At 39.3% G+C, this 17908-nt stretch overlaps 1 protein-coding gene across 1 annotated transcript; it reads right to left on the bottom strand.

The window, feature by feature from the left end:
- Positions 1–344: 344 nt before the first annotated feature.
- On the bottom strand, positions 345–3563 carry LOC123139264 (protein FIZZY-RELATED 2; the record flags this gene model as incomplete). The annotated part of the gene is made up of 8 exons (XM_044559061.1): positions 345–824; positions 923–991; positions 1126–1188; positions 1276–1377; positions 1933–2166; positions 2705–2809; positions 2890–3012; positions 3186–3563. Coding segments are annotated over 8 exons (1134 nt in total), but the record flags the coding sequence as incomplete, so codon positions are not given.
- Positions 3564–17908: the final 14345 nt, after the last annotated feature.

Raw genomic sequence — 17908 nt, 5'->3', positions numbered from 1 at the left:
GGGATGCGCCATTAGTGACCGCGGCATACTAATGGCGCACTGTCCAGTGATGCACCATTAGTATGCTTTGTCATACTAATGGCGCACTGTCATGTGATGCGCCATTAGTATGAATATTAGGTTTTTTTTATTTTTTTATTTTCTGTTTTTTGCACAGGTTACAAAAGGTATAATTTGACAAAATATAGACAACACACATTACTAGTTTAAACTAATGGCGCACTCTGTCATGCATTGTCCGATCGCGATGTCCAACCAAAACCAATCACTCTCACATTTACGGACACAACAGTGACTGCCACCGCTAGGCTGTACTTGAAAAAATCGGATGATCAACATGTGGATTTTCACCCAGACAGATAATTTTAACCCACTGCATCCATCAGAGGACATGGCCAAATTCTGAATTCCTCCACAGGCCTTGACACAGGCCAGCGAGGTCCAGTTCTGAATTTCATGATGTTCTGAATAGAGCTACAGCTTGTATATCATCAGTCAAGCGCATAATCGACACGCCAACAGATTTCTCAGTTGCTAAAACAAGAGGAATTTCCCGCTAAACAACAATAGATATGCGCCGCTTCCAGCGCGGGAGAGGGGATCGGATCCGCGCTAGCCAGCCAGTCAATCATCCCCTACCGTGCAATCTCTAAAATGGTGTTGGCTTTGGCGGCAGATGGACAGAAGGAGGTCGTGTGGGAATTGAATGGTGCTGATGACGATCAGCACTTGCCGCAATAACTTACAAGCTCGATTTCGTCGAGTCACCGGATGTAGCTCCTAACAAATGATGTCGCTCCAATGCTACTTAAGCTGTCAGAACTCTGTATATAATAGGAAAAAGGAAAGCAGTTAGAGGAACGCCGCCTGAAGTGGAGTTATATAGACAGGAAAACCATATTTTCAAACATCAAGCAAGTACCTGGGACTTGGGAGACGGAAACACGTTCCAAAACCGGAGCGTCTCGTCACCAGCACCAGTAACAATTGTCTGTTGATGTCGATATTGACAAGAAAAAAGAACAGTGAGAACAAATTACACTAGACACCTCTAACAGAAGAACAGAACTAAAACAAAATGTCAGGTCCATAGCATATATAGGGATCAAAGAGGGAGTATTTCACCTGTCCATCAGGGGAGATGGCTAAATATAATACTCTGAATGTATGTCCTGTCAACGTGGCAAGCTATACAAATAGAGAGAATGGACACAATTAATAACAAACGAGAGACAGTATGGTATAAATGAGCTACAGTGTAAGCTTGTGGCATACCTTTGACATCGTTGGATACCGCCACACTATTATCTGATTCTGGGAGTATCCGTGTGTGCTAACAAGCTCATTCACATTCTTTGACCACACAAGATTACAGACCTGTTAAGACATTTAGCATAATCAGTACATGTGAAGAGCAGCATGTTTTTAAATCTACCCCTTCCACAATTCTACATAAGCAATCCCATGCCTTCAGAACACATGATATCTGTGCAGGTCTCTAACATGACAACTACAAGAATCAATTTTATCTACAGCTACAAAAACATAGCAATTAAAATGTCCATAGACTGTTTCCAAAAGGAATCCATGATGCCATTTTGATATAAATTTGGTGCTTTCTAGAAGGATGGGACTATAAGGACTTCGGTTGCATTATATTAGAGCTGTATAGGTGATCCAAAACTTCAGTTTTTGTACAACAGAGCTCAGCCAGTCTTGATCTTTTCTGATTTTTGCAGGAAAACTAGTGAATTGGTATGACTGAAGTATTCAGTCAGTAACGGTGCTAAAAGGTTCTGAGAGTTATCCGGCTTAAGAGTAGATATGATTATACTTGAAATTTGGAAGTGCAAATAAGAAATCAATTTAATTCAAAAACACAAACAAGGGCTGCATGTAGCTGATAGATAAACTAGATAGCTAGATTATTACCTGACTCCCTGTATCCATGGAACTCAAGTGTGTATTTGTGGTCGTATTCCAAAATCTTATGCACCTATCTGCAGTTCCACCACCAGATGCAAGAAGGCCGTGTAGATCATGATGAAGGATGTTCTTGTCACGACTGCCAGAAGAAAGCAATGAAGAGTTCCATGCAAGAGCACCTACTCGCATGCGATGGCTTTCCATGGTTCTCATTCTTTTACAGCGTGTTGCATCCCATATCTAAATAAGATAACATCGAAGATGATAATCAGGAATTCAGAATTTAGACACCCTTGGAATGTCAAATTGTTATACCAATACCAAACATCAACAGGATTACTAAGTTTTACCAACCGAAATACTATGGGCTAAAAGTACACATCGATAAAGATGATGTTTACATTAGTTCAGGTTATTTACAAAACTTTATCGTTTCCCTCATCCATTGGTGGTATGTGCGCAGCACTGACTTGACGCATTGGTCATGATTTTTTTAGAAGAAATGGGTATAACCAGGAAGAAATAGTATCATCAACTAAGTAACCCCTGATGAAAGTACCACAATGCAAGGCCTGCTGGTGAGCTGTGGTAGTATTGCAAAATTCTGAAACTCTCACAATCTTACTTTGATGTCGTTTCCACAATGCAAGGCTTACTACTGTATTATTTTGTGTCTGAATTGAAGCTTTCGGCAAAAGTAAATTAAAGTGTCATCCTAAACTTTGACAGATCCTGAACATGTCATTTGATCAATTTCAGATGGGAGCAAGATGAAAACCTGGACGGTGCCTTGGTTAGTCCCTACAGCCAGGTGGGTGCCACGCTGCGCCCAACTCACGGAACAAACGGTGTCGTCCGCCCCCAAATCGCAGAGCTTGGTGACCTGCGGAGTGATAAACTTGTTTATTAGGATCTCTCTCTTCAATTCTCAGAAAAGAAATCGTGCGAGGATGACATTGATACCTTGCTGCTGCATGCATTCCACAGGTAGACGCAATTCCCCAATCCGACCGAGAGGACATTGTGCGAAGACCAATCCACGAGGTTGAGGTAGAAGTCGTCCTGCAATGCGGGTGCATCCAGCACCTGGCAGAAGCAGCAGGTAGGAGAATCACATTCCCGTGAGATTCTCTCTTTGTACAGGAAAATCATGAGGAAAGATGGAATCTTTGGCGACGAAAGAAGAAGATAAAGAGGAATTCCCCACACCAAGAAAGCAAATCAAGAAGAAACCATGAAATTGGAAGTAATCGACCAACCTTGTAGGGCGACCTGGGGATCTTCCTGGGGCCAGAGCCCTTGGGGGTGAAGATGCCAGGGAAGAGCAGGTCCTGGTCGTCCCCGCCGGCGAAGAGCGCCCGCTTGGCATTCCTCGGCACCTCGGCCTTGAAGCGGAATATGTTGCCGCCGGCGGGGGAGCCGACGGGGGAGGCCGCAGAGGAGGAGGAGGCCCCGGCGGAGGAGGCGAGGCGGTCGGGCGTGTCGGGCCCGAAGAGCGCCGCGCGGAGGAGCGCGCAGTAGGGTGAGGGGGGAGTGGCAGATCCGGAGGCGGAGGAGGAGGGGGCCGGGGCGAGGTCCAAGAGCGCGAGGTTGGATCCAGTGCGGCTGGGGATGAAGCGGTCACTGTAGATGGCACACCGCGTGTGAGTGCGCCATTAGTATTTTTGCAAAAAAGGAATAAAAAAATAATAAAAAAAATAACATTAGTGGCGCACTTTCTGGCTGGTGCGCCATTACTAGTTACAACTAGTAATGGCGCACTTACTATGGATGCTCCATTAGTATGTTTGGACAGGCGCACTAGTTCAAAAAAAAATTTGATACTAATGGCGCACCGTGGACATGGTGCACCATTAGTAGTTTCAACTCTAATGGCGCATCAGAAGGTGGTGCGCCATTAGTATATACTAATGGCGCACCACCTGTCTGGTGCGCCATTAGTGTCAGTCCCATCTATAGCCCTTTTTCTAGTAGTGCCAGGTAGAAAGGCATTAAAGAAAAGCGCTTGTTGGGAGATAACCCAATATCTATCCTTACTGTTTTTGTGTGTTCACATGATTATGCTACTGTATTAATCATGTTTTATAGCTTTTGTTTCAATAAAGTGTCAAGTAAGACCTTTAGGATAGCTTACGGTGATAGTTGTGTTGATCCTGCTGAAAATCAGAAACTTTTTCACCCAGTAAATTAGTTTTGTTGATTCATAGATAAGTGCTTCTGATCTGATTCTTTTTGCTATGGATTGGTACACAAATGTATTAGGACTTCCTAATTTGGTAGGATTTTAGGAGTTCCATAGGTATACGTTTGATAGAGATTACTACAGACTGTTCTATTTTTGACAGATTCTATTTTTCGTGTGTTGTTTGCTTATTTTGATGCATCTATGGGTAGTATTAAGTGGTATGAAACCATAGAGAAGTTGGAATACATTATATTAAACCAATATTAATTTGGAATGAGTTCATTAAAGCACCTAAGTGGTGGTTTTATTTTTACTAACGGAGCTTATGAGTTTTCTGTTGAGTTTTGTGTTGTGGAGTTTTCAAGTTTTGGGTAAAGATTCGATGGACTATGGAATAAGGAGTGGCAATGGCCTAAGCTTGGAGATGCCCAAGGTACCCCAAGGTAATATTCAAGGACAACCAAGAGCCTAAGCTTGGGGATGCCCCAGATGGCATCCCCTCTTTCGTCTTCGTTCATCCGTAACTTTACTTGGAGCTATATTTTTATTCACCACATGATATGTGTTTTGCTTGAAGCGTCATTTTCTTTTGTTAGTATTTTCTTTCTTTTATTTAGAATAATGTTTTGCATCTTTATTTTCAATAAAAATGTCAAGGATAGACCTTACCATGCTTATTTTGCTAGTATACATGTTGCTGTTTGAAAACAGAAAGTTTACCGCTGTTGCAAAAATTCCCTAGAAAAGTAAGAGCATGGTATAATGTTGAAACTTTTTGCATAATGAGATAATATAAACCTTCTACAGCGTAGTAGTTTTCTCATAATTTTGGGAGTTAGGGAAGTATTGATAATCTTGCATTCTTTACAGACTGTACTGTTTTGGCAGATTGCTGTTATGTTTGCATTGTTTGCATATGTTTGGTTGTTTAATGATTCTATTTGAGGATAGGAGTATTAAATATGCAGAGGCATTTAGTATGCAATGTTGAATAATAATTTTTTTGATTTTTATAGTATAAAATGATAAGGTTTCGCATTGGTTTATACTAACCTATCTCACGAGTTCTTGTTGAGTTTGGTGTAGATGAAGCTTTTGATAAAAAGAGAAACCATGATATGAGAGGAATTAAGGAGACACAAAAGTTCAAGCTTGGGGATGCCCAAGGCACCCCAAGATAATATTTCAAGAAGTCTCAAGCATCTAAGCTTGGGGATTCCCCGGTAGGCATCCCACCTTTCTTCTTCAACAACTATCGGTTAGTATCGGTTCAACCTAAGTTTTTGTTTCTTCACACGAGTTGTGCTATCCTTGCAATGTCATTTTCTTTTGTTTTGCTTGCTGTTTGAATACAATACAAAGATCTGAAATTATTAAATGAGAGAGAGTCTTCACATAGTTACATAATTATTTAGCTACTCATTAATCTTCACTTATATGTTTTTGGAGTAGTTTGTCATTTACTCGTGTGCTTCACTTATATCCTATGAGTAAATGGTTGAATGAGTTGAATGTCATAAATATGAAATTATATATGTTTCATTTGCTTGTCCCATGGGGAGTAATGACTTCACATCTAAGAAGTAGAGGTTGTAAATTTATTGAAGGTTAGCAAGCATTGTATTGGTCATTTGAACAATTCATGAAAGAATATTGAAGGATGGGAGATTTCACATATAAATATACTATCCTAGACATCTTTTATAATTGTGAGCACTCATTAAGTATGACATGCTAAAGAGTTGATGTTGGACAAGGAAGACAACGTAATGGGTTATGTTTTCTCACATCTCTGTTAAAGTATATTGTCATGGATCATTCAAACATGTTGAGTTTGCCTTTCCCCCTCATGCTAGCCAAAATTCCTTGCAGCAAGTAGAGATACTACTTGTGCTTCCAAATATCCTTAAACCCAGTTTTGCCATGAGAGTCCACCATACCTACCTATGGATTGAGTAAGATCCTTCAAGTAAGTTGTCATCGGTGCAAGCAATAAAAATTGCTCTCTAAATATGTATGATCTATTAGTGTGAAGAAAATAAGATTTATACGATCTTGTTATGGAAGCAATAAAAGCAACAGACTGCATAATAAAGGTCTATATACAAGTGATAATAAAAAGTGACGTTCTTTCGCATTAAGATTTTGTGCATCCAACCCTAAAAGCGCATGACAACCTCTGCTTCCCTCTGCGAAGGGCCTATCTTTGACTTTATGTCTTTTACTTTATGCAAGAGTCAAGGTGATCTTCACCTTTCCCTTTTTCATTTTATCCTTTGGCAAGCACCTCGTGTTGGGAAGCTCCTGATATATATATATATATATATATATATATCCAATTGGATGTAAGTTAGCATGAACTATTATTGATGACATCACCCAAAGGTGAATACGTTGGGAGGCAACACTATAAGCCCCTATCTTTCTCAGTGTCCGATTGAAACTCCATAACCATTAGTATTGCGTGAGTGTTAGCAATTGTAGAAGACTATATGATAGTTGAGTATTGGAGTTTGCCATTCCTGAAAATAAGATGAATTGCAATTGTTTGATGACTAAGAATGAAGTTTTCTAGTTTTCAAGAAAGTTTATGGTCTATGCTTTGACATGTGAATTGCTTGTTACTTTATCGTGAGAAGTTTTATGAGATGAACTACTGTTATGACATATTATCATGCTAGAAAAGGTGATTGAAATTATCATTGATTAAAATTGTGCACCTTCTAGCATTCACACTTCATAAATTCATTCTTTTATCATTTACCTACTCGAGGACGAGCAGGAATTAAGCTTAGGGATGCTGATACGTCTCCAACGTATCTATAATTTATGAAGCATTCATGCTATTTTATTATCTGTTTTGAATGATTATGGGCTTTATTATACACTTTTATATTACTTTTGGGACTAACCTATTAACCAGAGGCCCATCCCATATTGCTGTTTTATTGCCTATTTCAGTATTTCGAAGAAAAGGAATATCAAATGGAGTCCAAACGAAATGAAACCTTCGGCAACGTGATTTTTGGAACGAACGTGACCCAGGAAACTTGGAGTGCAAGCCAGGGGAGCATCGAGGAAGCCACGAGATAGGGGGCGCGCCCACCCCCTGGGTGCGCCCTCCACTCTCGTGGGCCCCTCTAGGCTCCCCCGACCGACTTCTTTCGCCTATATATTCCCTTATACCCTAAAACCATCGAATAAGAAGATAGATCGGGAGTTCCGCCGCCTTAAGCCTCTGTAGCCACCAAAAACCTCTCTAGAGCCTGTTCCGGCACCCTGCCGGAGGGGGAATCCATCACCGGTGGCCATCTTCATCTTCCCGGCGCTATCCATGACGAGGAGGGAGTAGTTCACCCACGGGCCTGAGGGTATGTACCAGTAGCTATGTGGTTGATCTCTCTCTCTCGTGTTCTCTCTATGGCACGATCTTGATGTATCGCGAGCTTTGCTATTATAGTTGGATCTTATCATGTTTCTCCCCCTCTACTCTCTTGTGATGAATTGAGTTTTCCCTTTGAAGTTATCTTATTGGATTGAGTCTTTAAGGATTTGAGAACACTTGATGTATGTCTTGCCGTGCTTATCTGTGGTGACAATGGGATATCACGTGCCACTTGATGTATGTTTTGGTGATCAACTTGCGGGTTCCGCCCATGAACCTATGCATAGGGGTTGGCACACGTTTTCATCTTGACTCTCCGGTAGAAACTTTGGGGCACTCTTTGAAGTACTTTGTGTTGGTTGAATAGATGAATCTGAGATAGTGTGATGCATATCATATAATCTTGCCCACGGATACTTGAGGTGACAATGGAGTATCAAGGTGACATTAGGGTTTTGGTTGATTTGTGTCTTAAGGTGTTATTCTAGTACGAACTCTTCAATAGATCGATCCTAAAGAATAACTTTGAGGTAGTTTCGTACCCTACCATAATCTCTTCGTTTGTTCTCCGCTATTAGTGGCTTTGGAGTGACTCTTTGTTGCATGTTGAGGGATTGTTATATGATCTATCTATGTTATTATTGTTGAGAGAACTTGCACTGGTGCAAGTATGAACCCTAGGCCTTGTTTCCTATCATTGCAATACCGTTTACGCTCACTTTTATCATTAGTTACCTTGCTGTTTTTATATTTTAAGATTACAAAAACCTATATCTACCATCCATATTGCACTTGTATCACCATCTCTTCGCCGAACTAGTGCACCTATACAATTTACCATTGTATTGGGTGTGTTGGGGACACAAGAGATTCTTTGTTATTTGGTTGCAGGGTTGTTTGAGAGAGACCATCTTCATCCTATGCCTCCCACGGATTGATAAACCTTAGGTCATCTACTTGAGGGAAATTTGCTACTGTCCTACAAACCTGTGCACTTGTAGGCCCAACAACGTCTACAAGAAGAAGGTTGTGTAGTAGACATCAAGCTCTTTTCTGGCGCCGTTGTCGGGGGGGGTGAGTGCTTGAAGGTATATCTTTAGATCTTGCAATCAAATCTTTTTGTTTCTTGTTTATCACTAGTTTAGTTTATAAAAGAAAACTACCGAAAAAATGGAGTTGAGTTTGTCTCATACGCTTCATCTTTTTAATCTCTTTTGTGAGTATGATGGAAAGGAAAATTGTGCTCATGTGCTAGAAGAAGAATGCATTAAAATGCTTGGTACTAAATCTTTGATTGATGAGCATGATTGCAATGTTGTTAGTATGAACTCTTTGAATATCCATAGTACTAATGATGATTGCACTAGTTATGATGAAAATGTCTCTTATAAGCATGTTGATTTTTGTGGAGTAGATTGGGTTTGCAAGTACACGCCAAATAGGGAAAATAGATATTGCAAGAGGCATAAGTATTTAGAAACTAAAGGGTTGCAAGAAAGGCTAGACGTGAGTGCTGAAAATTTAAATTTCCTTTGCCATACTTGTGAACTTTGCAATGAATGTGGTCATTTACATCTCCGATGCAAATTGTTTTATGATCGAATCGTTTCCAAAATTTGTGATGATTTGATTTCCCTTGCACATTATAATGAAATTAGTTTGCTTTTGGGTTATGAAGAGTTGAAACGTTTAACTAAGCATATTCCAGAATTTAATCTTGAGCATTTCCTTGATATTGATCTAGAAAAGATTTATATGTTTTGTGCGGAGAATTGCATTGAAAATCCTTATATTTCCAATTACCTAAAAAAAGAAAGAAAATAGAAGATGATGAGAATACTAATGTAAGGGAAGAGACTTCCCAATGTCCTCATATTATTTCTTGTGATGAATCAGGTAACGAGGAGGAGTTTTCTATTCAACCAATCTCGTCAATAAGGAGCTCAAAGAGGAAGGTTGAACCCACACATAATGTGAAGAAGAAAAAGAAAAGAAGGAGCATCAAAGGTAGAAATGTATCCCTCCCAAATGTTGTTGCTCCTACTACTCATTGTGATGATGATAATTGTTATACTATTTGTGCTATCAATATTTTTAATGATGAGAGTGATTATGCTTATGATATCAAAGGGCCCAAGCTTGGGGAAGCTATGTTTGATGAGGATGAAATATTTGAGAATATATTTGCTGAAATTAATGTTTGTCCCAAGCTTGGGGATGCTATGTTTAATGAAGATGATATTTTTAGCCTCCCAAGTTTTGATATGCAAAGTTGTTATGATGATAGCTTGCCTCTTATCTATGATGATTATATTGATGAAAGTGGGTTTGGAAGAGTGTAAACTTTAGGAAGTAGTTATCCCACTATTTTGGAGGATGTTGAATTTTATTGTGATGAATACGAAAGTGGATTTGGAAGAGTGTCAACTTTATTTAGTGAGTCCAGTATCTTGGGAGAGGTTTCAATCGATTATGATGAGAACGAAGTTGCTACTTATGATGATTATTGTGATGAAACTTATGCTATAAAAAGTAGTGATGACTATATTTATAAAACTTGTCATGATTTTGATTACCCCTTTTCTGAACATTACTCTTTTAATGTGGAAACAATTTTTAGTGTTCAAGTCTCTTATGATACTCCCACTATTCCGAATGAGAAGGATTTTGCTTATGTGGAGAGTAGTAAATTTTATTTGCTTGTAGATCATGAAAAGAATGCTTTAGGTGCTGGTTATATTGTTGAATTCATTCATCATGCTACAGAAAATTATTATGAGGGAGGAACATATACTTGTAGGAATTGCAATAATGTTAAGTCTCCTCTCTATGTGCTTAAAATTTTGAAGCTATGCTTGTTTCACCTTCCTGTGCTAGTTGATTATTGTTCCCATAAGTTGTTTTCTCACGAAATCCCTATGCATAGGAAGTTGGTTAGAGTTAAATGTGCTAGTCATATGCTTCACGATGCTCCCGTTATGTTTCAATTCTTATCTTTTACGTGAGCATCATTGTCATCATCATGCCTAGCTAGAAAGGCATTAAAGAAAAGCGCTTGTTGGGAGACAACCCAATATCTATCCTTACTGTTTTTGTGTGTTCACATGATTATGCTACTGTAGTAATCATGTTTTATAGCTTTTGTTTCAATGAAGTGCCAAGTAAGACCTTTAGGATAGCTTACGGTGATAGTTGTGTTGATCCTGCTGAAAATCAGAAACTTTTCCACCCAGTAAATTAGTTTTGTTGATTCACAGAAACGTGCTTATGATCTTATTATTTTTGCTCTGGAATGGTACACAAATTTCTTAGGACTTCCTACTTTGGTAGGATTTTTGGAGTTCCAGAGTTATACGTTTGATACAGATTACTACAGACTGTTCTATTTTTGGCAGATTCTTTTTTTCGTGTGTTGTTTGCTTATTTTGATGCATCTATGGGTAGTATTAAGTGGTATGAACCATAGAGAAGTTGGAATACAGTAGATATTACACCAATATTAATTTAGAATGAGTTCATTACAGCACCTAAGTGGTGGTTTTATTTTTACTAACGGAGCTTACGAGTTTTCTGTTGAGTTTTGTGTTGTGGAGTTTTCAAGTTTTGGGTAAAGATTCGATGGACTATGGAATAAGGAGTGTCAAGAGCCTAAACTTGGGGATGCCCAAGGCACCCGAAGGTAATATTCAAGGACAGCCAAGAGCCTAAGCTGGGGGATGCCCCAGATGGCATCCCCTCTTTCGTCTTTGTTCATCTATAACTTTACTTGGAGCTATATTTTTATTCACCACATGATATGTGTTTTGCTTGGAGCGTCATTTTCTTTTGTTAGTATTTGCTTTCTGTTATTTAGAATAATATTTTGCGCCTTTATTTTTAATAAAAATGTCAAGGATAGCCTTTACCATGCTTATTTTGCTAGTATACATGTTGCTGTTTGAAAACAGAAAATTTACCGCTGTTGCAAAAATTCCCTAGAAAAGTCAGAGAATGGTATAATGTTGAAACTTTTTGCATAATTAGCTATGATAAATCTTCTACAGCTTAATATTTTTCTCATAATTTTTGGAGTTAGGTAAGTATTGATAATCTTGCATTCTTTACAGACTGTACTGTTTTGGCAGATTGCTGTTATGTTTGCATTGTTTGCATATGTCTGCTTGTTTAATGATTCTATTTGAGGATAGGAGTATTAAATATGCATAGGCATTTAGTATGCAATGTTGAATAATAATTTTAGTGATTTGTTACAGTAGAAAATGATAAGGTTTTGCATTGGTTTATACTAACCTATCTCACGAGTTCTTGTTGAGTTTGGTGTGGATGAAGCTTTTGATAAAAAGAGAAACCATGATATGAGAGGAATTAAGAAGACACAAAAGTTCAAGCTTGGGGATGCCCAAGGCACCCCAAGATAATATTTCAAGAAGTCTCAAGCATCTAAGCTTGGGGATGCCCCGGTAGGCATCCCACCTTTCTTCTTCAACAACTATCGGTTAGTATCGGTTGAACCTAAGTTTTTTCTTCTTCACATGAGTTGTGCTATCCTTGCAATGTCATTTTATTTTGTTTTGCTTGCTGTTTGAATACAATACCAAGATCTGAAATTACTAAATGAGAGAGAGTCTTCACATAGTTACATAATTATTTACCTACTCATTGATCTTCACTTATATCTTTTTGTAGTTTGTCATTTACTCATGTGCTTCACTTATATCCTATGAGTAAATGGTTGAATGAGTTGAATGTCATAAATATGAAATTATATATGTTTCATTTGCTTATCCCATGGGGAGTAATGAATTCACATCTAAGAAGTAGAGGTTGTAAATTTATTGAAGGTTAGCAAGCATTGTATTGGTCATTTGAACAATTCATGAAAGAATATTGAAGGAAGAGAGATTTCACATATAAATATACTATCCTAGACATCTTTTATAATTGTGAGCACTCATTAAGTATGACATGCTAAAGAGTTGATGTTGGACAAGGAAGACAACGTAATGGGTTATGTTTTCTCACATCTCAGTTAAAGTATATTGTCATGGATCATTCAAACATGCTGAGCTTGCCTTTCCCCCTCATGCTAGCCAAAATTCCTTGCACCAAGTAGAGATACTAGTTGTGCTTTCAAATATCCTTAAACCCAGTTTTGCCATGAGAGTCCACCATACCAACCTATGGATTGAGTAAGATCCTTCAAGTAAGTTGTCATCGGTGCAAGCAATAAAAACTGCTCTCTAAATATGTATGATCTATTAGTGTGAAGAAACTAAGCTTTATACGATCTTGTTATGGAAGCAATAAAAGTGACGGACTGCATAATAAAGGTCCATATACAAGTGGCAATATAAAGTGACGTTCTTTTGCATTAAGATTTTGTGCATCCAACCCTAAAAGCGCATGACAACCTCTGCTTCCCTCTGCGAAGGTCCTATCTTTTACTTTATGTCTTTTACTTTATGCAAGAGTCAAGGTGATCTTCACCTTTTCCTTTTTCATTTTATCCTTTGGCAAGCACCTCGTGTTGGGAAGATCCTGATATATATATATCCAATTGGATGTAAGTTAGCATTGTTGACATCACCCAAAGGTGAATACGTTGGGAGGCAACACTATAAGCCCCTATCTTTCTTAGTGTCCGATTGAAACTCCATAACCATTAGTATTGCGTGAGTGTTAGCAATTGTAGAAGACTATATGATAGTTGAGTATGTGGAGTTTGCTATTCCTGAAAATAAGATGAATTGCAATTGTTTGATGACTAAGAATGAAGTTTGCTAGTTTTCAAGAAAGTTTATGGTCTATGCTTTGACATGTGAATTGCTTGTTACTTTATCGTGAGAAGTTTTATGAGATGAACTACTGTTATGACATATTATCATGCTAGAAAAGGTGATTGAAATTATCATTGATCAAACTTGTGCACCTTCTAGCATTCACACTTCATAAATTCTTTCTTTTATCATTTACCTACTCGAGGACGAGCAGGAATTAAGCTTGGGGATGCTGATACGTCTCCAACGTAACTATAATTTATGAAGCATTCATGCTATTTTATTATCTGTTTTGAATGATTATGGGCTTTATTGTACACTTTTATATTACTTTTGGGACTAACCTATTAACCGGAGGCCCAGCCCATATTGTTGTTTTATTGCCTGTTTCAGTATTTCGAAGAAAAGGAATATCAAACAGAGTCCAAACGGAATGAAACCTTTGGCAACGTGATTTTTGGAACGAACGTGACCCAGGAAACTTGGAGTGCAAGCCAAGGGAGCATCAAGGAAGCCACGAGATAGGGGGGCGCGCCCACCCCCCTGGGCGCGCCCTCCACTCTCGTGGGCCCCTCGAGGCTCCCCCGACCGACTTCTTTCGCCTATATATTCCCTTATACCCTAAAAGCATCGAATAAGAAGATAGATCGGGAGTTCCGCCGCCTTAAGCCTCTGTAGCCACCAAAAACCTCTCTAGAGCCTGTTCCGGCACCCTGCCGGAGGGGGAATCCATCACCGGTGGCCATCTTCATCTTCCCGGCGCTATCCATGACGAGGAGGGAGTAGTTCACCCACGAGCCTGAGGGTATGTACCAGTAGCTATGTGGTTGATCTCTCTCTCTCGTATTCTCTCTATGGCACGATCTTGATGTATCGCGAGCTTTGCTATTATAGTTGGATCTTATCATGTTTCTCCCCCTCTACTCTCTTGTGATGAATTGAGTTTTCCCTTTGAAGTTATCTTATTGGATTGAGTCTTTAAGGATTTGAGAACACTTGATGTATGTCTTGCCGTGCTTATCTGTGGTGACAATGGGATATCACGTGCCACTTGATGTATGTTTTGGTGATCAACTTGCGGGTTCCGCCCATGAACCTATGCATAGGGGTTGGCACACTTTTCGTCTTGACTCTCCGATAGAAACTTTGGAGCACTCTTTGAAGTACTTTGTGTTGGTTGAATAGATGAATCTGAGATTGTGTGATACATATCATATAATCATGCCCACGGATACTTGAGGTGACTATGGAGTATCTAGGTGACATTAGGGTTTTGGTTAATTTGTGTCTTAAGGTGTTATTCTAGTATGAACTCTTGAATAGATCGATTCGAAAGAATTACTTTGAGGTGGTTTCGTACCCTACCATAATCTCTTCATTTGTTCTCCGCTATTAGTGGCTTTGGAGTGACTCTTTGTTGCATGTTGAGGGATTGTTATATGATCTATCTATGTTATTATTGTTGAGAGAACTTGCACTAGTGAAAGTATGAACCCTAGGCCTTGTTTCCTATCATTGCAATACCATTTACGCTCACTTTTATCATTAGTTACCTTGCTGTTTTTATATTTTAAGATTACAAAAACCTATATCTACCATCCATATTGCACTTGTATCACCATCTCTTCGCCGAACTAGTGCACCTATACAATTTACCATTGTATTGAGTGTGTTGGGGACACAAGAGACTCTTTGTTATTTGGTTGCAGGGTTGTTTGAGAGAGACCATCTTCATCCTACGCCTACCACGGATTGATAAACCTTAGGTCATCCACTTGAGGGAAATTTGCTACTGTCCTACAAACATGTGCACTTGCAGGCCTAACAACGTCTACAAGAAGAAGGTTGTGTAGTAGACATCAATAGACCCGACGAGAAAACGGCGAACGAAAAAGAGGGCGAATAAAACGAATTTTTTTTGTGAAGTGGGGAGAGGAAAACGAGAGGCAAATGGCAAATAATGTAAATTACAAGGAGATGATATTTGTGATTAGGAACCTGGTAGATGTTGATGATGTCTCCCCGGCAACGGCGCCAGAAATTCCTTTTGATGTCTGCTAGACTACGTCGGTATTTCCCCAAAGAGGAAGTGATGATGCAGCACATCGACGGTAGGTATTTCCCTAAGTGATGAAACAAAGGTTATCAAACCAGTAGGAGAACCAAGCAACACTACATAAACATCACCTGCACACAAATAACAAATACTCGCAACCCGACGTGTTAAAGGGGTTGTCAATCCCTTTCGCGTAACGGCGCTAGAAATTGGCAAATGGACGGGTAAAGTTGTAATAGATTGGATAATTGGAACGCAAATAAAATAAAGTGCAACAAGGTATTTTTATATTTTTGGTTTAATAGATCTAAAAATAAAATCAAAGGAAAATAGATCGCAAAGGCAAATATAGTAAAGAAGAGACCCGGGGGCCGTAGGTTTCACAAGTAGCTTCTCTCGAGAAAAATAGCAAACGATGGGTATACGAATTACTGTTGGGCAATTGATAGAACTTCAAATAATCATGACGATATCCAGGAAATGGTCGTTATATAGGCATCACGTCCAAGATTAGTAGACCGACTTCTGCCTGCATCTACTACTATTACTCCACACATTGACCGCTATCCAGCATGCATCTAGTGTATTAAGTTCATGGAGAAATGGAGTAATGCAATAAAAACAATGACATGATGTAGACAAGATCTATTTATGTAGAAATAGACCCCATCTTTTTATCCTTAATAGCAACGATACATACGTGTCGGTTCCCTTTCTGTCAGTGGGATCAAGCACCGTAAGATCAAACCCATCACAAAGCACCTCTTCCCATTGCAAGATAAATAGATCAAGTTGGCCAAATAAAACCCAAGTATCAGATAAGAAATACGAGGCTATAAGCAATCATGCATATAAGAGATCAAAGAATACTCAAATAACTTTCATGGATAAAAGGATAGATCTGATCATAAGCTCAAAGTTTATCCGATCCCAACAAACACACCGCAAAAAGAGTTACATCATATGGATCTCCAAAAGAACATTGTATTGAGAATCAAACGAGAGAGAGGAAGCCATCTAGCTACTAACTATGGACCCGTAGGTTGATATCTGCTAGAACTACATCGGTATTTCCCAAAAGAGGAAGGGATGCCGCAGTATAGCGACGGTAGGTATTTCCCTCAGTGATGAGACCAAGGTTATCGAACCAGTAGGAGAACCTCCTCACACCACGTAATCAACACCTACACACAAATAACAAATACTCACAACCGACGTGTTAAAGGGGTTGTCAATCCCTTTCGGGTACGGCGCCTCAAGATAGGCAAATAACATGAGGTAAAAGTGGTAGATAGGATAAATAGATCGCAGAACAAATAAATTGCAGCAAGATATTTTTGTATTTTTGGTTTAATAGATCTGAAAATAAATGCAAGAGAAAATAGATCGCAAAGGCAAATATGATGAAGAGAGATCCGGGGGCCGTAGGTTTCACTAGTGGCTTCTCTCGAGAAAAATAGCAAACGATGGGAAAACAATTAATGTTGTGCAATTGATTGAGCTTCAAATAATCATGACGATATCCAGGCAATGATCATTATATAGGCATCACATCCAATATTAGTAGACCGACTCCTGCCTGCATCTACTACTATTACTCCACACATCGACTGCTATCCAGCATTCATCTAGTGTATTAAGTTCATGAGAAAACGGAGTAATGCAATAAGAATGATGACATGATGTAGACGAGATCCGTTTATCTATTGCGGTAGATATGGATCTCATCTTGTTATCCTTAGTAGCAACGATACATACGTGCCGGTTCCCCTTCTGTCACTGGGATCAAGCACCATAAGATCGAACCCACTACAAAGCACCTCCTCCCATTGCAAGATAAATAGATCAAGTTGGCCAAACAAAACCCGAATATTGGAGAATAAATACGAGGCTATAAGCAATCATGCATATAAGAGATCAAAGAAGACTCAAATAATTTTCATGGATCAAAACATAGATCTGATCATAAACTCAAAGTTCATCAGATCCCAACAAACACACCGCCAAAGGACTTACATCATATGGATCTCCAAGAGACTATTGTATTGATAATCAAGAGAGAGATAGAGGAAGCCATCTAGATACTAACTACGGACCCGTAGGTTTACAAAGAACCACTCAAGCATCATGGGAGAGGCACCAATGGAAGTGGTGAACCCCTCCATGACGGTGTCTAGATTGGATCTGGTGGTTCTGGACTCTGCAGCAGCTAGATCAATATTTCGTCGACTCCCCTAGGGTTTCTGGAATATTTGGGTATTTATAGAGCAAAGTTGCGATTCGTGGGGCACCCGAGGTGGGCAGCACCCACCTGGGCGCGCCTGGGCCTCCTGACGTGCCCTGGTGGGTGCTTCTCCCCTCGAGAAGCCCCTCAGGTGCTTCCTTGGCCTAGTGGCTTTCTTCTAGCCCAAAAACATCCTCCAGGAGTTTCATTCCGTTCGGAATCCATTTGATATTGATTTCCTGCAATGTAAAAAACATGTGGAAAATAGCAACTGGCACTGGGCACTATGTCAACAGGTTAGTACCAAAAAATGATATAATATGATTATAAAATGATTGTAAAACATCCAAGAATG

Source organism: Triticum aestivum, chromosome 6B (genome assembly GCF_018294505.1).
Source record: "Triticum aestivum cultivar Chinese Spring chromosome 6B, IWGSC CS RefSeq v2.1, whole genome shotgun sequence".
In the NCBI taxonomy this organism is placed as follows: domain Eukaryota; kingdom Viridiplantae; phylum Streptophyta; class Magnoliopsida; order Poales; family Poaceae; genus Triticum; species Triticum aestivum.
This window is presented reverse-complemented; position numbering and strand designations above follow the sequence as displayed.